The sequence below is a fragment of the Anomaloglossus baeobatrachus genome, unplaced genomic scaffold (assembly GCF_048569485.1).
Source record: "Anomaloglossus baeobatrachus isolate aAnoBae1 unplaced genomic scaffold, aAnoBae1.hap1 Scaffold_4097, whole genome shotgun sequence".
In the NCBI taxonomy this organism is placed as follows: Eukaryota; Metazoa; Chordata; class Amphibia; order Anura; family Aromobatidae; genus Anomaloglossus; species Anomaloglossus baeobatrachus.
Window position 1 is genome coordinate 15844 of NW_027443432.1, and position 26955 is coordinate 42798.

The 26955-nt window shown below is 49.6% G+C and overlaps 1 protein-coding gene across 1 annotated transcript; it reads left to right on the top strand.

Annotated features, from left to right (window-relative positions):
- Nucleotides 1-523: 523 nt before the first annotated feature.
- Nucleotides 524-25964, top strand: LOC142277314 (eukaryotic translation initiation factor 3 subunit M-like). The gene is made up of 3 exons (XM_075332623.1): nt 524-688; nt 25275-25335; nt 25738-25964. Exons 1-3 carry the CDS (start codon nt 565-567, stop codon nt 25856-25858), a joined length of 306 nt encoding a protein of 101 aa, XP_075188738.1. The 5' UTR covers nt 524-564; the 3' UTR covers nt 25859-25964.
- Nucleotides 25965-26955: the final 991 nt, after the last annotated feature.

Genomic DNA, 26955 nt, shown 5'->3' on the forward strand with positions numbered 1-26955 from the left:
AAAAAGGTTCCCCACCCCTGGTCTAGGCCATCTTTATGTAGAGCAACAATTCTTTACAGACCCTCAGAAACTTCTTTGCCGTGAGGTGTCATTTTGATTTTTCAGTGACCATTATAGGAGTGTGTAGCGATATTGCTAAATTTAAAACACTTCCCCATTCATACCTGAGACCTTGTGACACTGAGTCACATTACACTGAGGAGGGAAAATGGCTGATTGGGCACAATTTGTTCATTTTTACTTAGGGGTGTACTCACTTTTGTTGCCAGCAGTTTAGACATTAATAGCTGTGTACACATTTTGCAGTACTAGACTCAGTCAGTGCTATTTCTTGATAAGCCTAGATCTTTTTCTAATATTCACCCACTTTAAGATGCTCATAAAATTCAAGATTACATTGTGTATTATACAAAGAACATTATCCTCCCATACTGATGGCTGATATATGAATACAAAATGGTTTAAAAATAAAGAGCAGCATCTAGAGGACAGGTACGGGTTTTAGGTTTTTTTTTACGTTATGTAATTCTTTGTATCTTTTTAGGACTTTCACATGAGCAAAACATGGAAAAAATGAGGCTTCTAACCTTTATGGGAATGGCTGTTGAAAATAAGGAGATTTCATTTGATACCATGCAGCAGGAGCTGCAACTTGGGGCAGATGATGTGGAAGCGTTTGTAATTGATGGTAAGTCTCCCTCTATGGTAGTCAGCTAAACGTATGTAACAGTTTTCTATGTGAAAAACTAGAGCGATAAAAATAAAGAAAAGCGCTCCATGTGTGTATCAATCGGGCTAATATATTGTGAGCATGTCAAAGGCGCTCCTCTAAGGGAGTTGTGCTCACCATGGGCTAAGCGTGTATACTCCAAAGAGCTGAGGAAATAGGGAAAGGGAAACTGTCGTCTGGGTGCTACAGGAAATAGGATTCAAAGTAACGAGACTTTTAATTCTTACTCACTTCAAGGATGGACAGTTTACTTCATCACATATACACACAATATGACACATGGCCTTTATACAGGCCGGTAGTAAGATCAAACTCAAAATAATTACCATATTTTTCGGACTATAAGACGCACCGGACCATAAGACGCACCCTGGTTTTAGAGGGGGGAAAATAGGAAAATAACATTTTAAGCAAAAAAATGTGGTCATGACACACTGTTATGGGGCGAGGATCTGCTGCTGACACTGTTATGGGGGTAACGTCCCCAAATTCTTTACTAAGGTTCCCGATCCTGGTAATGATCTTCCTGCCTTGTATATGATTCCCATTGTGGTATATATGTCCCTCATCCTGCTATATACTGCCATCCTGCTCATATACCCCCATCCTGCTACATACCCCCATCCTGCTCATAATATACCCCCATCCTGGTATACTGCCGGTATCCTATGGCACAGACAAAAAATAAACGTTTTTACTCACCTTTCCTCACTCCCTGCAGCATCGATCATCTTCCTCTCTGTGTCAGCGACAGCGCCGCTGACCTGTGTGGAGCAGTCACTGTTCCCCTGCAGCATTGCGATTTTCCTCCTGTAATGCGGCCGCTGCTGTGTGTGGAGAGCGGAGCGCAGAGTGATGACGTCATCGCTGTGCTCACCGCTCTTTACATAGATCAACTGGCCGGCAGACAGGAGGACATCGCGGTGCTGCAGGAACGGTGAGTATACCGTACCCCCCGCGCTGATGATGATGATGTGTGGGAGGCAATGAATATAGCCGCACATGATCACTCCAGGCTGTAGTTGCCAGAGGCGATTATGCGGGCCGGCTGCTTACTATGAGCGCATCCCCACCCATCATCCCGCCCACCTGTCAGCGCCGGCTTAAGCGCTGAGAGATGATGGGTGGGAGGATGCATACATATGAAATGAGCGGGCCCACGTGGTCACGGCAGGCACTGCACAGCCTGCTCGTGCTGCTGATGACCCGCTCCACCGCAGCACCCTCATTCCCCCGCAGCCCTACATTCAGACTATAAGAAGCACCCCCCACTTTCCCCCAACATTTGGGGGAAAAAAAAGTGCATCTTATAGTCCGAAAAAATACGGTACTTATTTTGTTTATTGGGCTCTTTTAGAACCATATATTCTCCCAAAACCGCACAATAAAAATTATTGGTAAACAACAAATAACAATTACAACTTTGTATACTGCAAATATACTATATTTGAATATGATTAAAAAAAAAAAATGAATTTAAAAAAATGTTGTCCAACCAGCTCCAGAGAGAGTGAGTGTTAACCCTAACCTTGCCGTGTAAGCTCAATAGTTTCATTGAGATCCTCATGAGTAAGTGTAGGTAACTTAAAGATCCAGAAGGACTTCTTGATCAATCTCTGAGATCGATCAGGATATTCATCCAGTATATATTCTATTATTTTTAAACGTAAACACTATAATTTTTTTGGTGGTTGCTTATAAAATATCTAGATAAGATGTGGGTGAGTACTCCACTTCTGATGTTACAGTGCCTTGCGAAAGTATTTGGCCCCTTTGAATTTTCAACCTTCTTTGTCGCTCTATTGGGAGACCCAGACAATTGGGTGTATAGGCTATGCCTCCGGAGGCCGCACAAAGTATTACACTCAAAAGTGTTAAGCCCCTCCCCTTCTGCCTATACACCCCCCCGTGCTCCCACGGGCTCCTCAGTTTTTTGCTTTGTGCGAAGGAGGTCAGACACGCACAGCACAGCTCCACAGATTAGTCAGCAGCAGCTGCTGACTATGTCGGTTGGAAGAAAAGTGGGCCCATATAGGGCCCCCAGCATGCTCCCTTCTCACCCCACTCTTGTCGGCGGTGTTGTTAAGGTTGAGGTATCCATTGCGGGTACAGAGGCTGGAGCCCACATGCTGCTTTCCTTCCCCATCCCCCTCAGGGCTCTGGGTGAAGTGGGATCCTATCGGTCTCCAGGCACTGAGACCGTGCTTCATCCACAACTCCTGTGGAGCCTGCTGGATAGGAGCCGGGTACAGTTCAGGGACATGGCCCTGCTACGTGAAGGTACTCTGTATCCCTGTTGGGACCGCGCACGGCAACACCTCAGCTTTGCTGGGTGTGCTGGTGCACCGGGGACCGCGGCGCTGACCGGGTTCAACTGTGCCATTACACACTCAGCGTCGCTGAGTGTGTTTATATGTAGGGGCTACCGCGCTAACCGCCGCTGCCATGGGAGACTGCGGCGCGGCTGGGACTTGTAGTTCGCCGGGGACTTCGGCGTCGGCAGCGCTTTTACGGCGGCCACGCGTATACTCGAGTCCCCGGCTTGCTTGCGGCCTAGTTTCCCTTTCTCCCGCCCTCAGCCCTGACAGGCAGGGGGAAGGGCGGGACGCTGCACGGAACGAGCAGCACTGAGGGCTGGAGTATGATTTCCATACTCCACCCCCCTCACTGTGCACAGTGTGAGCACCTCGGCCACGCCCACGGCTCCCTCCTCTCGTCAGGACGCCGCAGCCATTTCTGTCAGCTCCTCCGACGCTGCAGAGGGGGACAAACCCTGGGAGACCCAGACACGGTCTCTGGTGGCCTCATAACCGCTTTAGGCGGATGGTAAGCAGCACCTGTGGTGCTAGCCCCATGGTGCTGTAGTGTATTGATACATTATTTGTTTATAGTATATATTTTACACTGTAGGTGCACAGTTCATTCTGGGTATATACCCTAGTGTGTTACTCAGGGAAAACAATAGCATGGCCCACAAAAGGCAGGGGTGCCAAGACACAGGCTTATTATGCTGCCTGCGTCGCTTGTACGACCCAGCTGCCGGCAGGTTCCATTGACCCTCATTGTGTGCAATGTTCGGCCCTGTGTCACGTCTTCAGCCAGGGCCTCTGCTAAGAGGGGCCCAGGGGGAGCCACCTGTTGACACTGTCCTAGTGACGGGGACGGAGTTTGCAAAACTCTCTGAGAATATGGCTAGATACTAGAAGCCTTGCAGTCCAGGCCGGTATCTCAGCAAAGGGACTCTGTTGAATCATTGTTCCCTGGCCCCCCTCAGTTGGACCAACAATGTCCTCCCGGGGTATCTCATACATCCCAGGCTGAGGGTTCTGACTTAGACCCCAGCCCCAGACCGACTAAGCGGGCTCGCTTAGAATTTCCCTCGACATCATATTGTTCAGGGTCTCAGCGGGGGGAATCTCTGGTTGATGATGCGGAGACAGCTGATCAGGATTCTGATCCTGAGGGCGCTCTCAATCTTAATACTCCAGACGGGGACGCCATAGTGAACGTTCTTATTGCGTCCATCGATCAAATGCTGGATATTTCTCCCTCAGCTCCTCCGGCGGAGGAGTCAGCTTCTCTTACACCGAGTATGTTTCTGGACCACTCTGATTTCAGAGAGGCAGTCCAGATTCATCATGCTTGTCCAGATAAGCGGCTTTCTAAGCGCCTTAAGGATACACGTTATCCTTTTCCCCCTGACGGGGTTAAAGGTTGGACTCAGTGTCCCAAAGTGGATCCTCCATTCTCCAGACTGGCGGCTAGATCCATACTTGCAGTGGAAGAGGGGGCCTCGCTTAAGGATGCCACTGACAGGCAAATGGAGCTCTGTTTGAAATCCATCTATGAAGCTATCGGAGCTTCTTTTGCCCCAGCATTCGCAGCTGTATGGGCGCTACAAGCTATCTCAGCAGGTCAAGCGCAAATTGAAGCAGCCACATGCACGGCCGCGCCACAAGTGTCATCCATTACCACCCAGACCTCGGCAATTGCGTCTTACGCTATTATTGCTGTCCTGGACTCTGCGAGCCGTACGGCGGTCGCGGCCGCCAATTCGGTGGTACTCCGCAGGGCCTTGTGGCTACGGGAATGGAAGGCAGATTCTGCTTCCAAAAAAGCGCTTAACCAGTTTGCCAATTTCTGGCGATAGGCTGTTTAGCGAGCGTCTGGATGAAATCATCACACAATCCAAGGGAAAGGATACATCCTTACCCCAGTCCGAACAGGACATACCCCAACAGAGGAGAGGGCAGTCGAGGTTTCGGTCCTTTCAGGGCGGGGCAGGTCCCAATTCTCCTCGTCCAAAAGGTCTCAGAAAGAACAAAGGAACTCTGATGCATGGCGGTCTAAGTCACGTCCTTAAAAGGCCACCGGAGGCGCCGCTAACAAAGCGGCTTCCTCATGACTTTCATCATCCTCTAGTAGCATCCTCGGTCGGTGGCAGGCTCTCTCGCTTTTGCGACACCTGGCTGCCACAAATAAAAGACCGCTGGGTGAGAGACATTCTGTCTCACGGTTACAAGATAGAGTTCACCTCTCGTCCCCCGACTCGATTCTTCAGGTCATCCCCGCCTCCCTAGCGAGCTGAGGCTCTTCTGCAGGCGCTGCGCACTCTGAAGGCAGAAGGAGTGGTGATCCCGGTTCCTCTTCAGCAACTGAGCCACGGTTTTTACTCCATCTTGTTTGTGGTCCCAAAGAAGGACGGGTCTTTCCGCCCGGTCCTGGACCGGAAACTGCTCAACAAACATGTAAAAAACCAGACGGTTCAGGATGGAATCCCTCCGCTCCGTCATCGCCTCAATGTCCCAAGGAGATTTCCTTGCATCGATCGATATCAAAAATGCTTATCTCCACGTACCGATTGCTCCAGAGCACCAGCGCTTCTTGCGCTTCGCCATAGGAAACGAACACCTGCAATTCGTGGCACGGCCGTTCGGCCTGGCAACAGCCCCACGGGTTTTTACCAAGGTTATGGCTACTGTAGTAGCGCTCCTACACTCGCAGGGTCACTCGGTGATCCCGCACTTGGATGCTGATCAAGGCACCCTCTCAGGAGGCATGCCAACGCAGCCTCGACGCTTCCCTGGAGACTCTCCAGGGTGTCGGGTGGATCATCAATTTTCCAAAGTCAAATCTGACACCGGCCCAATCGCTGACATACCTTGGCATGGAGTTTCATACCCTCTCAGCGATAGTAAAGCTTCCGCTGATCAAGCAGTAGTCACTACAGAAAGGGGTACAATCTCTCCTTCAAGGCCAGTCACACCCCTTGAGGCGCCTCATGCACTTCCGGGGGAAGATGGTGGCAGCAATGGAGGCAGTCCCTTTCGCGCAGTTTCACCTGCGTCCCCTTCAATGGGACATCCTACGCAAATGGGACAGGAAGCCGACGTCCCTCGACAGGACCGTCTCCTTCTCTCAGGCGACCAAAGCTTCCCTTCAGTGGTGGCTTCTTCTCACTTCATTATCGAAGGGGAAATCCTTCTTACCCCCATCCTGGGAAGTAGTCTCGACGGACAAGAGTCTGTCAGGGTGGGGAGCGGTTTTTTCTCCACCACAGGGCTCAGGGTACGTGGACCCAGCAAGAGTCCTCGCTTCAGATAAACGTTCTGGAAATACGGGCAGTGTATCTTGCCCAGAAAGCGTTCCAGCAGTGGCTGGAAGGCGAGCAGATCCGAATTCAGTCGGACAATTCCACAGCGGTGGCATACATCAACCACCAAGGTGGCACACGCAGCCGGCAAGCCTTCCAGGAAGTCCGGCGGATTTTGATGTGGGTGGAAGCCACGGCATCCACCATACCCGCAGTTCACATCCCAGGCGTGGAAAACTGGGAAGCAGATTATCTCAGTTGCCAGGGCATGGAGGCAGGGGAATGGTCCCTTCACACGGACGTGTTTCAGGAGATCCGTTGCTGCTGGGGGGTGCCGGACGTCGACCTCATGGCGTCCCGGCACAACAACAAGGTACCAATGTTCATGGCACGGTCTCAAGATCCCAGAGCTCTAACGGCAGACGCCTTAGTTCAGGATGGTCGCAGTTTTCAGCTCCCTTATGCGTTTCCTCCGCTGGCACTGTTGCCCAGAGTGTTACGCAAGATCAGGACCGACTGCCGCCGCGCCATCCTCGTCGCTCCAGGCTGGCCAAGGAGGTCGTGGTACCCGGATCTGTGGCATCTCACGGTCGGCCAACCGTGGACACTACCAGACCGAACAGACTTGCTATCTCGAGGGCCGTTTTTTCCATCGGAATTCTGCGGCCCTCAACCTGACTGTGTGACCATTGAGTCCTGGACCCTAGCGTCTTCAGGGTTATCTCAAGACGTCATTGCCACTATGAGACAGGCTAGGAAACCAACGTCCGCCAAGATCTACCACAGGACGTGGAAAAATTTTCCTGTCGTGGTGCTCTGCTCAGGGTTTTTTCTCCCTGGCCTTTTGCCTTGCCCACTTTTCTGTCCTTCCTTCAATCTGGACTGGAAAAGGGTTTGTCGCTCGGCTCCCTTAAGGGACAAGTCTCAGCGCTCTCTGTGTTTTTCCAGAAGCGCCTAGCCAGGCTTCCACAGGTACGCACGTTCCTGCAGGGGGTTTGTCACATCGTTCCACCTTACAAGCGGCCATTAGATCCCTGGGATCTAAACAGGGTTCTGATGGTTCTTCAGAAACCACCATTCGAGCCAATGAGAGATATTTCCCTCTCACGACTTTCGCAGAAAGTGGTTTTTCTAGTAGCAGTCACTTCTCTTCGGAGAGTGTCTGAGCTAGCAGTATTGTCGTGCAAAGCCCCTTTCCTGGTGTTTCACCAGGACAAGGTGGTTCTACGTCCGGTCCCGGATTTTCTCCCTAAGGTGGTATCCTCCTTTCATCTCAATCAGGATATCTCCTTACATTCTTTTTATCCTCATCCAGTTCACCAATGTGAAAAGGATTTGCACTTGTTAGATTTGGTGAGAGCACTCAGACTCTACATTTCTCGTACGGCGCCCCTGCGCCGCTCGGATGCACTCTTTGTCCTTGTCGCTGGCCAGCGTAAAGGGTCACAGGATTCCAAATCAACCCTGGCTCGGTGGATCAAGGAACCAATTCTCGAAGCTTACCGTTCTGCTGGGCTTCCGGTTCCCTCAGGGCTGAAGGCCCATTCTACCAGAGCCGTGGGCGCGTCCTGGGCTTTGAGGCACCAGGCTACGGCTCAGCAGGTGTGTCAGGCGGCTACCTGGTCGATCCTGCACACTTTCACGAAGCACTATCAGGTGCATACCTATGCTTCGGCGGATGCCAGCCTAGGTAGACGAGTCCTTCAGGCGGCGGTTGCCCACCTGTAGGAAAGGGCCGTTTTACGGCTCTTTTACGAGGTATTATTTTACCCACCCAGGGACTGCTTTTGGACGTCCCAATTGTCTGGGTCTCCCAATAGAGCGACAAAGAAGAAGGGAATTTTGTTTACTTACCGTAAATTCCTTTTCTTCTAGCTCTAATTGGGAGACCCAGCGCCCGCCCCTGTTTTTTTGTGTACACATGTTGTTCATGTTGAATGGTTTCAGTTCTCCGATATTCCTTCGGATTGAAGTTACTTTTAACCAGTTTATAATTCTTTTTCCTCCTTCTTGCTTTTGCACCAAAACTGAGGAGCCCGTGGGAGCACGGGGGGTGTATAGGCAGAAGGGGAGGGGCTTAACACTTTTGAGTGTAATACTTTGTGCGGCCTCCGGAGGCATAGCCTATACACCCAATTGTCTGGGTCTCCCAATTAGAGCTAGAAGAAAAGGAATTTACGGTAAGTAAACAAAATTCCCTTCTTTTCCCACATTTCAGGCTTCAAACATAAAGATAAAAAAATTTAAATGTTATGATGAAGAATCAACAACAAGTGGGAAACAATTGTGAAATTGAACAAAATTTATTGCTTATTTTAAACTTATTTTAAATAACTGAAAATTGAGGCGTGTAATATTATTTGGTCCCTTTTAAGTTAATACTTTGTTGCGCCACCTTTTGCTGCGATTACAGCGGCTAGTCGCTTGGGCTATGTATCAGTTTTGCACATCGAGAAACTGAAATTCTTGCCAATTCTTCCTTTGCAAATAGCTCGAGCTGAGTGAAGTTGGATGGAGAGTGTTTGTGAACAGTAGTTTTCAGCTCTTTCCACAGATTCTCGATTGGATTCAGGTCTGGACTTTGACTTGGCCATTCTAACACTTGGATACGTTTATTTGTGAACCATTTCATTGTAGATTTTGCTTTAAGTTTTGGATCATTGTCTTGTTGAGAGACACAAATATCCGTCCCAGTCTCAGGTCTTTTGCCGACTCCCAACAGGTTTTCTTCAAGAATGGTCCTGTATTTGGCTCCATCCATCTTCCCATCAATTTTAACAATCTTCCCTGTCCCTGTTGAAGTAAAGCAGACCCAAACCATGATGCTGCCACCACCATGTTTGGATGTGGGGATGGGGTGTTCAGGGTGATGAGCTGTGTTGCTTTTACGCCAAACATATCATTTGGCATTGTGCCCAAAAAATTCGAATTTGGTCTCATCTGACCAGAACACCTTCTTCCACATGTTTGGGGTGTCTCCCAGGTGGCTTGTGGCAAACTTTAAATTACACTTATTATGGATATCATTGAGAAATGGCTTTTTTCTTGCCACTCTTCCATAAAGGCCGGATTTATGCAGTGTACGACTGATTGTTGTCCTATGGACAGACTCTCCCACCTCAGCTGTAGATCTCTGCAGGTCATCCAGAGTATTCATGGGCCTCTTGGCTGCATCTCTGATCAGTCTCTCCTTGTTAGAGATGAAATTTTTGAGGGACAGCCATGTCTTGGTAGATTTGCAGGTATGTAATACTCCTTCCATTTCAATATGATCGCTTGCACAGTGCATCTTGGGATGTTTAAAGTTGTGGAAATCTTTTTGTAACCAAATCCGGCTTTATACCTCTCCACAACAGTATCATGGACCTGCCTGTTGTGTTCCTTGGTCTTCATGATGCTCTTAGTGCATTAACCAGAACACTGAGACTCACAGAGCAGGTGCATTTATACAGAGATTTGATTACACACCGATGGCTTATATTTATCATCATTAGTCATTTAGGACAACATTGGATCATTCAGAGATCCTCAATGAACTTCTGGAGTGAGTTTGCTGCACTGAAAGTAAAGGGGACGAATAATCTTGCACGCCCCAATTTCTTTGTCGCTCCATTGGGAGACCCAGACAATTGGGTGTATAGCTTCTGCCTCCGGAGGCCACACAAAGTATTACACTTTAAAAAGTGTAACCCCTCCCCTCTGCCTATACACCCTCCCGTGCATCACGGGCCCATCAGTTTTTCTGAAGACAGAAGGAGTGGTGATCCCCGTTTCCCTTCAGGAACGCGGTCGCGGTTTTTACTCCAACCTGTTCGTGGTGCCAAAAAAGGACGGCTCATTCCGTCCCGTTTTGGACCTCAAATTGCTCAACAGACATGTGAGAACCAGGCGGTTTCGCATGGAATCCCTCCGATCGGTCATCGCTTCGATGTCCCAAGGAGACTTCCTAGCATCAATCGACATCAAAGATGCCTATCTCCATGTGCCGATCGCTCCAGAGCATCAACGCTTCCTGCGTTTCGCCATTGGGGACGAACACCTTCAGTTTGTGGCACTGCCTTTCGGCCTGGCGACAGCCCCACGGGTCTTCACCAAGGTCATGGCATCCGTTGTAGCGGTCCTACATTCTCAGGGCCACTCGGTGATCCCTTACCTAGACGATCTCCTAGTCAAGGCACCCTCCCGGGTGGCTTGTCAACACAGTCTGACCGTTGCTCTGGAGACTCTCCAGAGGTTCGGGTGGATCATCAATTTTCCAAAGTCAAAATTGACTCCGACCCAGTCACTGACTTACCTTGGGATGGAGTTTCATACTCTCTCAGCGATAGTCAAGCTGCCGCTGGACAAACAGCGGTCGCTGCAAACAGGGGTGCAATCCCTTCTTCAGGCCCAGTCGCACCCCTTGAGGCGCCTCATGCACTTCCTGGGGAAGATGGTGGCAGCAATGGAGGCAGTTCCATTTGCGCAATTTCATCTGCGTCCACTCCAATGGGACATTCTCCGCAAATGGGACAAGAGATCGGCGTCCTTAGACAGGAACGTCTCTCTTTCTCTGGCAGCCAAGACCTCTCTTCAGTGGTGGCTTCTCCCCACTTCTCTGTCGAAAGGAAAATCCTTTCTGCCCCCATCCTGGGCTGTGGTCACGACGGACGCGAGCCTGTCAGGATGGGGAGCGGTTTTTCTCCACCACAAGGCTCAGGGAACCTGGACTCCGACAGAGTCCTCCCTTCAGATCAATGTTCTGGAGATAAGGGCAGTGTATCTAGCCCTCAAAGCGTTCCATCGGTGGCTGGAGGGCAGGCAGATACGCGTACAGTCGGACAACGCCACGGCGGTTGCGTACATCAACCACCAGGGCGGCACTCGCAGTCGTCAAGCCTTCCAAGAAGTCCGGTGGATTCTGCTGTGGGCGGAGGCCACAGCCTCCACCATCTCCGCGGTTCACATCCCGGGCGTAGAAAACTGGGAAGCAGACTTTCTCAGTCGCCAGGGCATGGACGCGGGGGAATGGTCTCTCCACCCGGACGTGTCTCAAGAGATCTGTTGCCGCTGGGGAACGCCGGACGTCGATCTCATGGCGTCTCGGCACAACAACAAGGTCCCGGCCTTCATGGCACGGTCTCAGGATCACAGAGCTCTGGCGGCGGACGCCTTAGTTCAGGATTGGTCGCAGTTTCAACTGCCTTATGTATTCCCTCCTCTGGCAATGCTGCCCAGAGTGTTGCGCAAGATCAGGTCCGACTGCCGCCGCGCCATCCTCGTCGCTCCAGATTGGCCGAGGCGGTCGTGGTACCCGGATCTGTGGCACCTCACGGTGGGTCAACCGTGGGCGCTCCCAGACCGACCAGACTTGCTGTCTCAAGGGCCATTTTTCCATCTGAATTCTGCGTCCCTCAACCTGACTGTGGCCATTGAGTCCTGGCTCCTAGCGTCCTCAGGGTTATCTCAAGATGTCATTGCCACTATGAGACAGGCCAGGAAACCAACGTCAGCCAAGATCTATCACAGAACTTGGAGGATCTTCTTAGCCTGGTGCTCTGAGAAGGGGTTTACCCCCTGGCCGTTTGCCTTACCCAGGTTTCTTTCCTTCCTTCAAGCTGGATTGGACAAGGGTTTGTCTCTCGGCTCTCTCAAGGGACAAGTATCGGCGCTATCCGTATTTTTTCAAAAGCGTCTAGCCAGGCTTCCGCAGGTCCGCACGTTCCTGCAGGGAGTTTGCCACATAGTCCCACCTTACAAGCGTCCGCTGGAACCCTGGGATCTCAACACGGTTCTACGGGCTCTTCAAAAACCACCTTTTGAGCCGCTGCGGGATGTCTCTCTATCACGTCTTTCGCAGAAGGTGGCATTTCTAGTGGCGGTTACATCACTCCGAAGAGTGTCAGAGCTTGCAGCGCTGTCATGCAAAGCCCCTTTCCTGGTATTTCACCAGGATAAGGTGGTTCTGCGTCCTGTCCCGGAATTTCTCCCTAAGGTGGTATCCTGATTGAGATGAAAAGGGGATATCTCCTTACCTTCATTTTGCCCTCATCCAGTTCACCAATGTGAAAAGGATTTGCATTTGTTAGATCTAGTGAGGGCTCTCCGGATCTACGTGTCTCGCACGGCGCCATTGCGCCGTTCTGATGCGCTTTTTGTCCTTGTCGCTGGCCAGCGTAAGGGGTCGCAGGCTTCCAAGTCAACCTTGGCTCGGTGGATCAAGGAACAGATTTTTGAAGCCTACCGTTCTTCTGGGCTTCCGATTTCCTTCAGGGCTGAAAGCCCATTCTACCAGAGCCGTGGGTGCATCCTGGGCATTGCGGCACCAGGCTACGGCTCAGCAGGTGTGTCAGGCGGCTACCTGGTCGAGTCTGCACAATTTCACAAAACACTATCAGGTGCATGCCTATGCTTCGGCAGATGCCAGCCTAGGTAGGCGAGTCCTTCAGGCGGCGGTTGCCCACCTGTAAGAGGGGGCCGTTGTTTCGGCTCTTTTTATCGAGGTATTCTTTTACCCACCCAGGGACTGCTTTTGGACGTCCCAATTGTCTGGGTCTCCCAATGGAGCGACAAAGAAGAAGGGAATTTTGTTTACTTACCGTAAATTCCTTTTCTTCTAGCTCCTATTGGGAGACCCAGCACCCGCCCCTGTTCCCTTCGGGCTGTTTGTTCTTTTGTGTACACATGTTGTTCATGTTGAATTGTTCTTTTGGTTCATGGTTTCAGTTCTCCGAACATCCTTCGGATTGAATTTACCTTAGACCAATTTATAAGTTTCCTCCTTCCTGCTTTGGCACCAAAACTGATGGGCCCGTGATGCACGGGAGGGTGTATAGGCAGAGGGGAGGGGTTACACTTTTTAAAGTGTAATACTTTGTGTGGCCTCCGGAGGCAGAAGCTATACACCCAATTGTCTGGGTCTCCCAATAGGAGCTAGAAGAAAAGGAATTTACGGTAAGTAAACAAAATTCCCTTCTTTCAGTTTATTCTTTGTTACAAAAGTTTAAAATAAGCAATAAATTTCGTTCAACTTCACAATTGTATCCCACTTGTTGTTGATTCTTCACCAGAACATTAAATTTTTTATCTTTATGTTTGAAGCCTGAAATGTGGGAAAAGGTTGAAAAGTTCAAGGGGGCAGGATACTTTCGCAAGGCACTGCATGTCCATGCTTATTCAGTCTATGTGGTTGGGTTGGATGATACATTCCATATTGAAGACCACAGCTGCATTGAAGCAACTAAATCACAAAGCATGAGATACAGTTTAACCCCTTCACCCCCGGCCACTAAAACACCCTAATGACCGGGCCATTTTTTGCAATTCTGACCAGTGTCACTTTGACAGGTTATAACTCTGGAACGCTTCAACGGATCCTGGCGATTCTGAGATTGTTTTTTCGTGACATATTGTACTTCATGTCAGTGGTAAATTTAGGCCGATACTTTTTGCGTTTATTTGTGAAAATTTAGGAAATTGTGCGAAAATTTGGAAAATTTCGCAATTTTCAAACTTTGAAAATTTATGCCCATAAATCTGAGAGATATCTCACACAAAATAGTTACTAAATAACATTTCCCACTTGTCAACTTTACATCAGCGCAATTTTCGAAAGAAATTTTTTTTTCGTTAGGAAGTTAGAAGGGGTCAAAGTTCATCAGCAATTTCTAATTTTTCCAACAAAATTTACAAAATATTTTTTTTAGGGACCACATCACATTTGAAGTGACTTTGAGAGGCCGAGGTGACAGAAAATACCCAAAAGTGACCCCATTCTAAAAACTGCACCCCTCACACTGCTCAAAACCACATCCAAGAAGTTTATTAACCCTTTAGGTGCGTCACAGGAACCAAAGCAATGTGGAAGGAAAAAATGAAAATTTTACTTTTTACACAAAAATGTTACTTTAGCCATAAAATTTTCATTTTTACAAGGGAGAAAAGAGAAAGTGCACCCTACAATTTATTGTGCATTTTCTCCTGAGTACGCTGATACCCCATATGGGGTAAAAATCAATTGTTTGGGTGCACAGCAGAGGTCGAAAGGCAAGGAGCGCCATTTGAATTTTTGAACACAAAATTAGCTGCACTCATTAGCGGACGCCATGTCGGGTTTGAAGACCCCCTGAGGTGCCTAAACAATGGAGCTCCCCCACAAGTGACCCCATTTTGGAAACTAGAGCCCTCAAATAATTTTTCTAGATGTTTGGTGAGCACTTTGAACACCTGGGAGCTTCACAGAAGTTTATAACGTTGAGCCGTGAAAAGAAATAAAACATTTTTTACCACAAAACTGTTGCTTCAACTAGGTAGTTTTTTTTTTCACAAGGGTATCAGGAAAAAATGCACCATAAAACGTATTGTCCATTTTCTCCTGAGTACGCAGATACCTCACATGTGGTGGAAAGTAATTGTTGGGCGCATGGCGGGGCTCAGAAGAGAAGGGCACCATTTGACAGCAAAATTGATTGGAATCATTAGCGGACGCCATGTCACGTTTTTAGACCCCCCCATGGTGCCTAAACAGTGGAGCTCCCCCACAAATTACCCCATTTTGGAACTAGACCCCTCAAGGAATTTATCTAGATGTTTAGTGAGCCCCTTGTACCCCCAGGGGCTCCACTGAAAGTTGATAACGTTGAACCGTGAAAATTATTTATTTTTTTTTAAAAAAATTTTTTAAATTTTTGCAGCAACAAGGTAGTTTTTTTTTTTTTCTCTTTTTACAACGGTATCAGGAAAAAATGCACCATAAAACGTATTGTGCAATTTTTCCCGAGTACGCAGATACCTCACATGTGGTGGAAATCAATTGTTTGGGCGCATGGCGGGGCTCAGAAGACAAGGAACGCCATTTGACTTTTCAAACGCACAGACGCGGTGCACTGATCGACCGCTGCAGGACGCACGGTCGGCTGAGATACAAAAAGCGCTGGGGATACGGAAAAAAAAAAAGTCACGCCAAAAATTGAGCAGGGATGTTGATCAGCGCTCAGCGGGACGCACGGACAGATGCGATACTTTTTTTTCCGTATCCCCGACGCTTTTTGTATTGCATCAGTCCGTGCGTCCCGCCGAGCGCTGATCAGGGATGCACATAACGGATCGGCATCCCTGCTCAATTTTTGGCGTGACTTTTTTTTCCGTATCCCCGATGCTTTTTGTCACGCCAAAAATTGAGCAGGGATGCCGATCCGTTATGTGCATCCCTAATCAGCGCTCGGCGGGACGCACGGACTGATGCAATACAAAAAGCGTCGGGAATACGGGAAAAAAAAGTCCCGCCGAAAACTGACCACGGATGCAGATACGTTATCTGCATCCCTGATCAGCGCTCGGCGGGACGCACGGACGCATGAGGTGTAAAAATGGACAGGGGATAGAGGGAAAAAAAAGAAAAAAAAAAAGTTATACTCACAGTGCCCAGAGGTTTAGCAGGAGGAACAGCTTTACAGCAGCAGGCAGGAAGTTGGACAGCTCAGCAGAAGACCCAGGAAGAAGGACCCAGCGATGGAGGCAGATGTGATCGGCCGGTGAAGACAGGTAAGAGGACGTCGGGGGGACAGCAGAGGGGGACGGGGACAGCAGAGGGGGACGGGGGAGGGGGACAGCAGAGGGGGAGGGGGACAGCAGAGGGGCAGGGGGACAGCAGAGGGGCAGGGGGACAGCAGAGGGGGAGGGGGACAGCAGAGGGGGAGGGGGACAGCAGAGGGGGAGGGGGACAGCAGAGGGGGAGGGGGACAGCAGAGGGGGAGGGGGACAGCAGAGGGGGAGGGGGACAGCAGAGGGGGAGAGCAGAGGAGGGAGATACCGGAGGAGCTGCAGAATAGAGATCACGGGGGAGGCCGGCAGACCGGGATGTCTGGGGGCAGACCGGGATGTCTGGGGGCAGACCGGGATGTCTGGGGGCAGACCGGGATGTCTGGGGGCAGACCGGGATGTCTGGGGGCAGACCGGGATGTGGGGGGGCAGATCGGGATGTCGGGGGGGCAGATCGCAGGGGGCACGGGCAGGGGCCATTACGGGAGCGCGCAGGAGCAAATCACAAGAGCGCGCAGGGGCTGCAAGAGAGCAGGGGAGGAGGGATACCGGAGGAGCTGCAGAATAGAGATGTCGGGGGGGCAAATCGGGATGTCGGGGGGGCAGATCGGGATGTGGGGGCACGAGCAGGGGCCATTACGGAAGCGCGCAGGGGCTGCAAGGTGAGCACAATACTCACCGCTCCTGCTCCTGCGACGTGACGTGACAGCAGCAGCAGCGGTGGCGTGGTACCACTAGTACCAGCCAGTGCTGCACGCTGCAGACATGTTGGGGGAGGGTCCCCAGACAAGCACAGGCCTGGGGAGGGCGGCCACCGGCAGATCAGACCGTCCCACTGCACACTGATTGGAGCGATTGCGCGTCATAGCACGATCGCTCCAATCAGTGCTGCATGGGGGGGCCACGGTGTCTGCTTGCTTCCAGCCAATGATCGGAGCTGCTGCAGCTCCGGTCCTAGCTGGATTTTACAAGATCACACTATTTTTGGCATTTTTTTTTTGCCGAAAACAGCGTGATCAATGTGATTGGCGGTTCCGATTTGAACAGCCAATCACATCGATCGCCTATGGGGGGTGGCGATGCCACCCCCCCTGGGGTCAAGCAAAGGTCCCCTGCTGTAAGAAACAGCAGGGGACATCATTTGAAAGCCGTTGCTATGGCCACGGCAATCAAATGAAGTTTAGGCAGTAAAATTACGTCCCTGGTCGTTAAGTCACGTTAAAATAGGACGTAATTTTACTGCCCGCGGTCGTGAAGGGGTTAAGAATACATAAATAGGGAAGTCCTCACCAGTAGTCCTCGACTGGAAGTTTTTACACCAATGTGAGATTATCCTGATTTGAGTTCAGAGAATCAATAGCAGGGGTGGGCAATTAATTTTCCCATGGGGCCGCATGAGAAATTGGGATGGTTTTAGAGGGCCGGACTAATATAATAAACTCAGTTCTACCCAATGCTGTATATAGTATATACACTAACCCTCCATAAACAAACAGTAAGTTAAACAATACAAAGATTCAATAAAAATATGGAGGTCAGTGGGAGCATACATACTGGCCCTGGTGGCCAGTGGGAAGCATACGTACTGGTCCCGGTGGCCAGTGGGAAGCATACGTACTGGCCCCGGTGGCCAGTGGGAAGCATACGTACTGGCCCCGGTGGCCAGTGGGGAGCATACGTACTGGCCCCGGTGGCCAGTGGGGAGCATACGTACTGGCCCCGGTGGCCAGTGGGGAGCATACGTACTGGCGGCGCTGAGGGCACAGGCGGGCAGCACTGCAGCAGCAGAGCCTGAGGGCTCCTCTGGCTGCCTTCTCTGAGTCCCCTGTGTGTCTGCTTCTTCTATTGCAGGCACAGGGGGGACCTGATAAGACACAAGTGCTGGACTCTCCCCTGCTCCCCCCTCTTGCATGCACTCTGCTCTCTGCCTGCTGGTGCACTTACCTCAGTTGCAGAACAGACGTTTTTGAAGTGGCCACTGTGCAGATGAGCCGGTCATATGTGAGGATCCTGGGTAGAAGGGGCAGGCAAAGGGGGCGTGGCCAGCATCAACAGCAGCAGGAGGGGACAAGGAAGGCATCCGAGGAGTGTGTGTGTCCAGCATTCAGAGGGGGCGTGGACGACGGCAAAAGGGGCGTGGCTATCAGCATAGACGCCATGGAAGGCATCCAGAGACTGTGACCAGCATCCAGAGGGGCATAACTGGCAGCAAGAGGCGGCGTGACCGGCAGAGTGGGGGCGTGGCAGCTGCTTATCACTACACTGTGGGATACATAGCTCCCGGCAGTGAGAGTAGGGCTGAGGCATAGATCAGGCCACGCCTCCAACTCTGAGCTAAGACGGGCGGGCCGGTCACAGACAGGTGCCCAGGTCTGATCAATAGAGTTCATCTAGATCAGAGGTCTCACACGCGGCCCTCGGGCCGCATGTGGGTTCCAAGGCTGCTTGTTGCGGCCCGCAGACCTCTGACTATTGCGGCCCAATTCCCGGGAGTCTGCGCCGGCAGGACTTTACTACAATTGAATCATTTGTGGTGCCGCGCAGAGAAGCGTTCTGCATTATACCAATGGCTGCTGCCCGCCAATCAGATGCAAGGAAGTGACGTCGCTGTATGACGTTACCTCCTTGCATCTGATTGGCCGGCGGTAGCCATTGGTATATACACAAACAGTTCCTCTTCGCTGTACCGCAAATGATTCAATTGTAGTAAAGTCCTGCTGGCCCTCGGGCATAGAGCTGCGATCGTCACAGGCCGCAACAAGCAGGTCGATCAGTACTCGCTGCGTCCTGGATGTTGCGAGTCCTGACCTGCGGGGCTGCAAGTCTCCTCCTTAGGAGACCGCAGCTGCCCGTGCCCGCAATCAGGGTCCAGAGTGCTGCAGTCTCCTTGCTGTCTTCTCCCTACGGGAGGGCATGTGACTCCACAGCATAAATTCACATGCTGCGGCCTCTGCAAGCCGCACCGCAGGTCAGTTTTTACTGCTGGCCGCACAAGCACAGTGGGCACGGGATTTTTAGAAATCCCATCCACTCTGCTTGTACTGTACACATTAGCGTTTTGGACACAGCTGAAACATGCTGCATCCAAAATGCTACAAACCCTGATCGTGGGCACAATACTACAAGGATGGGCACAATACTGCAGGGCACAATACTGCAGGACATAGTACTACAAGAATGGGCACAATACTACAGGGCACACAGATGGAGACATTCCTACAAGATGTTGGCTAAGATTACTATATGATGCTGCTAAATTTAAAACAATATTACAAGAAGGTGATAAAGTTCAAAATAAAGCATGAATTTTATTTTATTTTTTGCCATTAAAAATGCTGTTTTAGATATAAACTTGACTAAACAAAAAAATGCAGGTTTGTTATAATAAGCAAAAAAATGTTCAAAAGAGTGATCCAAGGGTGTATAGAAAAAAACATGAATTCATTAAAAAATGTCACTTTGTCCTGCAAAGAATGCGGCCCCTCTCTAATACACTCCACACTCTCTCTGAAGTTGGTTAGAGCACAGTTTGATCAATTTAAAAATATTTTAGTGTTGCGTTTTAGATATTCGTCTTTTATGTATGTGCAGTATACAAATGTGTTTGTGTTTTTATGGCTGCTGTGATGGGTGCAGCAGGACACAGAATTTGTCGGCCGGCACTGGCGTTAGCTGATCGGGAGTCAGCTGAACTCCTGATGTCACAGACCGCACACGCTGCGATGGATGCAGGTTAACAGCAGTCACTGCCTGCTGCCGATCACATGTGACTGTGTGCGGGCTGTGTGGTCAGGAGTTCAGCTGAGTTCAGATCAGCTGACTCCAGTGTCGGTCGATTACTTGTTCTGTGTCCTGTTGCATCCATCACAGAGTGTGCGGGCTGGAGTTCAGCTGAGTTTAGATCAGCGGACTCCAGTGCTGGCCGAAGTCAGCTGACCTCACAGCCCGCACACGCTACGATGGATGCAGGGGGACACAGAACAAGTAATCGGCCGACACCAGAGTCAGCTGATCTGATTACTTGTTCTGCTGGCTGTGTGGTTAGGTGTAGAGATGAGTGAGCAGTAAAATGGTCGGGTGCTCGATGGGCAAAGCCCATGTTGATTTTTTTTTTCTCTTTCTTTCATAAAAAATTAATTAACAAATAAAAAAAAAGAAAAAAAAACCCAAACATATAACCCTAACCCTAGTGTTAGGGGTAAAAAAGAAAATGCGTTGGATCCCGCTGCATTTTCTATTGCTAAGGGTAACCCAAGCAGCTACTGGCTGCTAACCCCCACTGCTTACCTTCACTGGCAATGGAAAAGCCCTTTTTGCCCAAAAACTAAAAATAAATGACGTGGGCTTCGCCAATTTTTTTTTGTATGTTAGCCGGGTACAGCAGGCAGGTACGGGCTGCCCCCAGCTACCTATTTGTACCCGGCTGGGAACCCAAAATATAGGGAAGCCTTTTTTTTTTTTTTTTTTTTTTTTTTTTTATCGCCGCTCAGTGCCAGAACTGGAAATAGAAGCCAATTAAGAAGAGACTTGAAATAGTAAGATACATTCATAGAGAAAATAAAAAAAATGGGTGAACCACCCCTTTAAGTCTCCTTACTTTGGACTAGGCTTGCCACTGTGTCTTCTTTCTGCAGCACCCGGTTGACACAGTTTCCTTTCCCTTTTCTCCAAATACAGGAGTGAGTAATGTTGTGGTGGTTTGTTTTTTTTTTTTTATATCTCATAACTATGTACTGTAGGTTTTTTGACGCCTCATTGGGGGACACAGGACCATGGGTATTATGCTGCCTATCCATAGGAGGACACTAAGTAGATGCAAAAGCATAGCTCCTCCTCTGCAGTATACACCCCCTGGCTGGGCCAGGCAACCTCAGTTTTAGCTTAGTGTCTATAGGAGGCACATCTCTGCAGACTACTGCAGCAAGAATTTTGTTTTTAGAGGTCGACGGTTCCTTCGGGGACCGATTTCCCAAAACCATCAACAGGTGGGAACGCGGAGTGTTGCCTTCCCGTACCACCTCCTGCGACGCTGGATCCTGGGCTGTTACTCACTGGACGACAGGTCTCATGGCACTGATTTTCCAGAGCCCAGAGCAGATGAAAAACTTCCTCAGTTCCTCTTGCAGGCTCTGAGTTGATATTCGCTCCGCACCAGCGTGACCAGACTGCCATCTCCACAGGAGCTGAGGTGAGATAATTCCGATTTTTTTTTTTCCAGAGCCCCAGAGCATTCCTCAGTCCCTCTGGCAGGCTCTGAGTTGATGCACGTTCTATGACCGGGCACAGCAGGCGTCCGAATCTGCACACTGGCTCCCTGACAGGAAATTGGAGCAAAGGTCACACTGACAGGATGCACATGGGCTGTGATTGCAGACACCTGCATAGCATTCCACCTGTGGCGGGGGGGAGGGGACAACTCCCTGGACTAAGTGCACCCGCAGCTGCGGTACACTTGCAGAGGTTTTTCTGTCCACCATTGTTGTACAGGGCTGGAGGGGGGAAGGGGAGTCCCTTCCCACCATTTTTTTGTTTATTATATTTTCTCATGCCTTCTTCTCAGAGCTAAGCCCTGCCCCCTATGACACTCGATAAGCCACGCTCCCTCACGAAAGCACGCGTAACCCTCCTCACACAGGATCTGCAGAGCATTGCTGCAGAGTATTGCTCCCTCTTGTGATCAGAGCCTGTGGGCGTCTCTCAGAGCTGGCTTCCTCCTTCCCACAGGAACTGTGACGCAGGAGGGGGAAGGGGTCATCAGGGTTCTGGATGAGTTATAGCCTCACTTGCATATTAACTCTGCAGAGCATTGCTCCCTCATTACAATCAGAGTTTGTGGCTCATCAGCCAGGGGCTGCAGTCACATGTTTTATGCCCTGCACAACTACAGCAACAACTATAAGACTATTAATGTATCCTGCCACGCTGAGCTACTAGGGGATGATAGCACCTCTTCCTTCTGTGAGTCCGGTGCCTTTGTAGCTCCCCCCCTCCCCCGCCACCACCGCAGCAACCGCTGCCAGCCCAGAGAATACGGCTCCCAGTCCCCCAGAATGGGCACAGTTCCCAGAACCTGGTGCTGGCTATGCAACATCGTCCTACACCCCTCGGGGCCCCTGGACAGAACGCAGCCTGATGACACCTCTATAGAGGGTCCTTCTGATAAGAATCAGCCCTCTGCTTCACCGGTTGCAGATCAGAAAAAGGGCATGACCCCCATGGGTCTCCCTCTGGGGTACACAGATGGGGTTCTCCCACATGTTCCGCGGTCTCTGAGGAGCCGGAGGAAGGGGAATGATGCTTGTACCGGGATGATTCCTTGATTTCAACCTCCCCGAGCGATCAAGCTGCGATGGACTCCCTTATTGCAGCAATCCACCAAAACTCTGCATGTGGAAGATCTCCCATCCACTACTACTGACTCTGCGGTCTCCTTTAAAAGGGTGAAGAAACCTCAAAAAAAAAGAGCTTTTTGACGCCGCTTCGGTATCTGTAAACTCATGGACTCCCGGTACCCTTTGGCTTAGCTGTCTCTAAGGGCTGGGCCGATCCGGCCTTGGTGGACCCTCACCCGCCCTTCCGCCTGCCTGAAGGACCACTCCTGTCTTTTACTTGATGGATCCTCCTTCAAGGACCCGACAGACAGACAAGTGGAGCAGCTCGATCACTCTGCCTCGAGGTCGCGGGTCCCTATCCCCTTCCGTGTGGGTCGCACAGGCACCAAGACTACCAGTTTCCCTCAGACCCTCACAGATGTAACTGTTCACATTGCTGCGGCGGCAGAGTACCTCATGCAGGCCACCCTTGGCGCTGCTACCTGCGCAGTTATTGCCGCCTCAAATACCATAGCCATCCGTAAGACCCTCTGGTTCCAATAATGGAGAGCGGACTCGGTCTCTAAGAAGCCTCTCACAGTACTCCTTTCCAGACCGATGGTTTGCCGATTGTCTGGACAGGCTCTTTTTTTGTCTGACGCCACGGTAGGAAAAGAGTACCTCCCTCCCCCAACTCTAGCCCAGGATGTTGTTTTTTTTTTTGTTGGTTTTTTTTTACTAGACACGCAGGGCCCGACCTTCTCAGCCCTCCCCGAGTCCACCTCGTCCTGGCAGTCTAGACAAAGACCGACTCCATCTGGGCCGCCGCCTCAGACCACAAATGGGTGTGATACCTTGTGTCTTCCGGTTACCACATTGAATTCTGGACCCGATCCCCTGGTCAGTCTTTTCACTCAAACCCCCCCAAACGCTCAAACACCACGAGGCCTTCTCGGCAATCCACTCCCTCCAGACGGCGGGGGTGATGCTACCTGTTCCAGACGGCGAGAGGTTCAAGGCCTTCTATTCCAACCTCTTGTGGTCCTCAAAAAAGGACAGGTCAGTTCGTCCCATCCTGAACCTTTAATACCTGAGCAAACATGTGCACGTAAGGAGATTCAGAATGGACTTCCTAGGGTCCATTATTACCTTTATGGTCGAAGGAGAATTCCTTGCCTCCCTAGCTTCAGGGACGCGTACCTGCACATACCCATCGCTCCAGCTCACCAAAGTTCCTCCGCTTCGCGGTTCAGGACTTCTTTTTTTCATTTGTGGCCCTACCCTCGGCTCTGCCACAGCACCAAGGGTCTTAACTAAGGTCATGGCGGCCGCCATGAGTGCCCTTCACGCCAGGAGAGTGGCTGTTCTGCCTTGCTTGGATGACCTCCTCATCAAGGGCTCAACCAGCGTGCAGATCTCTGTGGGCACCCTATCCCGCTTAGGGCGGCTTCTGACTCCAGTCAAATCATCCCCGGTCGCGTCAAAATCCGTCACCTCCCTGGGCATGTCCCTGGACACTCTTCGGGGCTTGATATTTCTCCCTCAAGTCAAGGCGACCGCTCTACAACAAGCGGTACACTGCCCTCTACGTACTCCTGTCACTTAATACGATTCAGTATGAGAGTGCTAGGTAGGATAGCGTCGGCTATAGAGGCAGTGCTGCTCGCTTAGCCACACCACCGCCCACTGCAGCTTGCGCTTCTAGCTGCCTGGGATAAGAGCCCCTTTTCCTTGGACGAACTTTTTACCTGACACCTTCAGTCAGGTATGCGCTTTACTGGTGGCTTCAGTCCTCTTCCATATCGAGAAGGAGTTTTTCTCCCCCCAAGTAGACTGGCTACTCCTGACCACGGACGCCAGCCTCTTAGTCTGGGAAGCAGCGTACTGGCTCCACACTGCTTCGGGACGTTGGACACCCCAGGAGTCTTCCCTTCCCAGAAATCATCCTGAAAATCAGCGTGATCTTCTCGCGCTCAGGTCATCCCCCCCCCCTTCTGCTAGCAGGTCGTTTGATTCGGGTCCAATTGGACAATGCAACAGCTGTGGCCTATGTCAATCAGCAGGGAGGTACCAGCAGCAAGACAGCTTATCTCGAGGTCTTCAGGATCCTCATCTGGGCTGAATCGACGGGGGTCTGTGTTTTCAGCGTTACACATACCGGGAGTAGAGAACTGGGTGGCGGACCTTCTAAGTCGCCAAGGCCTGGCCGCCGGAGAGTGGTTTCTCCACCCAGAAGTGCTCCCACACATCTGCACTCACTGGAGTACACCAAGTCTATGGGGATGCTGCAGAGCCGAGTGGGACCGCACTGTCAAAAAATGTGTGTTCTGGATGCTTTTCCCACTCTGTCTATGGAAGAGCAAGCATCCAGAACGCATGAATTCTCCAGGAATGTGCGCACGTTGCGTTCTGCCGATTGTGTCTCAGAACGCAGCTTTATCGGCTGCGTTCTGAGACACACATGCAGTGAATTACATGCTGCGGAATAGAACGCAACGTGCGCACATAGCCTTTGTGTTACTGTGAGATGCATTTTTTTTTTTTATTGCGGTGTAGTATAGGACAGGTGTGAGTCTTTCATGTGGTTTTAGACATAAATAACATTACGTTTTTATAGCTGGTCTTGTGTATATGTCTATATACTTAGTAGTTATATATCGGCATCACTCCACAGTTAAACCCTGCAGCCCTCACAGTCTTTATATAAAGCATTATGCAGATTTTCCAGTAGGATTTTACCCTAACTATAGTGATCTCTTACAGAGCCATATTCCCCTAGCTCTGCAATACAACATTCATTCTGACTGTATGATATGAGACAGAGCTATAGTTGATCTCCTGAGAAGTCTATGACGGAGCCATAATATCTCCTCGGAAGTAAAACCCCTACTATAGCCATGTGGCCAGCACGTTTTAGGGGATATTATGAGAAATTTGCCCTGATTTGACTTATGAGAAAGTTCTTATTCCGTTGTTTGGTGTATAATGTCAATCACTATCAAGCCCCCTTTTAGAAAAAGCTGGTAGTTTGCAGTATGTCCATGACTTTTAGCACAATCTAGCTCCTTTTTGCAGCATTTTCATTTTGTAACATACATGATGCTCATATTTGTAATTACAGCCGTGAAAACAAAGATGGTGTACTGCAAAATTGACCAGACACAGAAGAAAGTTGTTGTGAGGTAAGGTAATCATTTCTCTGCTGCAATGTGCAATCTAGAGTTTTTTTTCTTTTTTTTTTCTTTTAATTATTTCTCATAATATATGTTTAATATTTTAGCCCGTTGCCATCATGTGCTTGTAGTTAAATGCTGCCTATTTATTATAATTTTATTAAAGCACAGAGCTGAATGTGATTAGCTTACTTAATGAAAGTGTCCTATTTTCCAGCACATTTCACTTAATGACCGTGAAAGTGGCCTGAATGCTAATTAGCTGCGCATCTTTCTATAGTTGGGCTTGTAAAATGGGAATTGTACTTTGGAAGCGGCGGCGCAGAATGAGATGATTAAACAACAGTTTGAGTAATTGCAGCCCGATCATGGCTGTATTCTAGGATTTACATTTTGATTTAATTTTTATAGTCACAGCACACACAGAACGTTTGGGAAGCAGCAGTGGCAACAGTTGTACGATATTCTCAACTCCTGGAAAATTAACTTAAACAAAGTGAAAAACAGTCTCCATAGCATTTCTGACGCCTGAACACTAAGAGCGCATCCCAGCAACTCTGGACTTGGACCGTTTCATCTGGGCTTCACATGGATCTGAGGGGCTGTACATGTTATAAATAAAGCTGTTTGATTCTAAAGTTAAGTGGTCATTATGAAATCTATACCTTTTTATTCTACATAAGCTGAAAGCAGCCAACAGTGTTTTTCATGTGTTTGTACGTTATATAGCTATCCATTGTTTACATTGTTGGTCTATATTTAAAAGCCATGTATAACAGAAAAAAGACAGTTAATGCTGGCTACATGGTTTGCTTTCATGTGGGAGGCCAGGATATTCTGCTAGCTGCTTTTTGCGCTATTCATGATGTTAGATGTGTCAACCCCACAGGCTCCTAACAACTATGTAAGCGAGAGACTTCCATTTTTTCATTTGATGAACACAGAATTATTAAAGGTAGTAGTGTATATGTAATCCTAACTTCTAAACGTATATGGAAAAGCTTGGCATGGAAGGGCATTTCCCTTCAGGCAGGGCAGTGGCAAAGCCGAGCCCTGGACAATTGTAATCCTCTCTTTTCTCACATCAGGAAGATCTTGTGGTTTTTTTTTTTTTAAGTTCTGTAGGTAAACCTGAACAACAGTAAGAACTGTTCATATGCAGATTCATATAAAAGAAAAGCAATGTGCTTTAGAGTCTTCAACTATTTAAAGAGAAACTGACATTTGATAAATGCTGCCCAATCCAGAGGCAGCATGCATCAGGCACTTGCCATCACTGTTTGAACATGCTATTAATAGCCGCCAGGGACCGAGCTGCACTGTCGACTAGTCCTACAGATAGGTCCCCATTGCTGTCTCTCACCAGCTGCTCTAGACTGACAGGTCTCTGTCTACATGCTCATATAGGAAGAGACCAGTCAGTCCAATCATGTAACTAGTTTGGCACATTTCTGTTTTCTTTCACATAAAATCCATATAAAGAATATGTGAATACAATGGAACGGGTTAATCATTACCTGCATGTCTTTCACACTCGGCAGCCCTTACATCACTTTTTTTTTTTTCTTTTTAAATTATTTATCTGATACATGATGGTTCCTGCACCACACCATGACATAGGGCTGTTGC

Bases quoted from the DNA above. Each gene is read 5' to 3' on its own strand.
- LOC142277314 (XM_075332623.1), top strand. From the start codon at position 565: ATGGAAAAAATGAGGCTTCTAACCTTTATGGGAATGGCTGTTGAAAAT. The intron at 689-25,274 runs GTAAGTCTCCCT...TTGTAATTACAG, and splicing joins GGAAGCGTTTGTAATTGATG to CCGTGAAAACAAAGATGGTG. The intron at 25,336-25,737 runs GTAAGGTAATCA...TAATTTTTATAG, and splicing joins CAGAAGAAAGTTGTTGTGAG to TCACAGCACACACAGAACGT.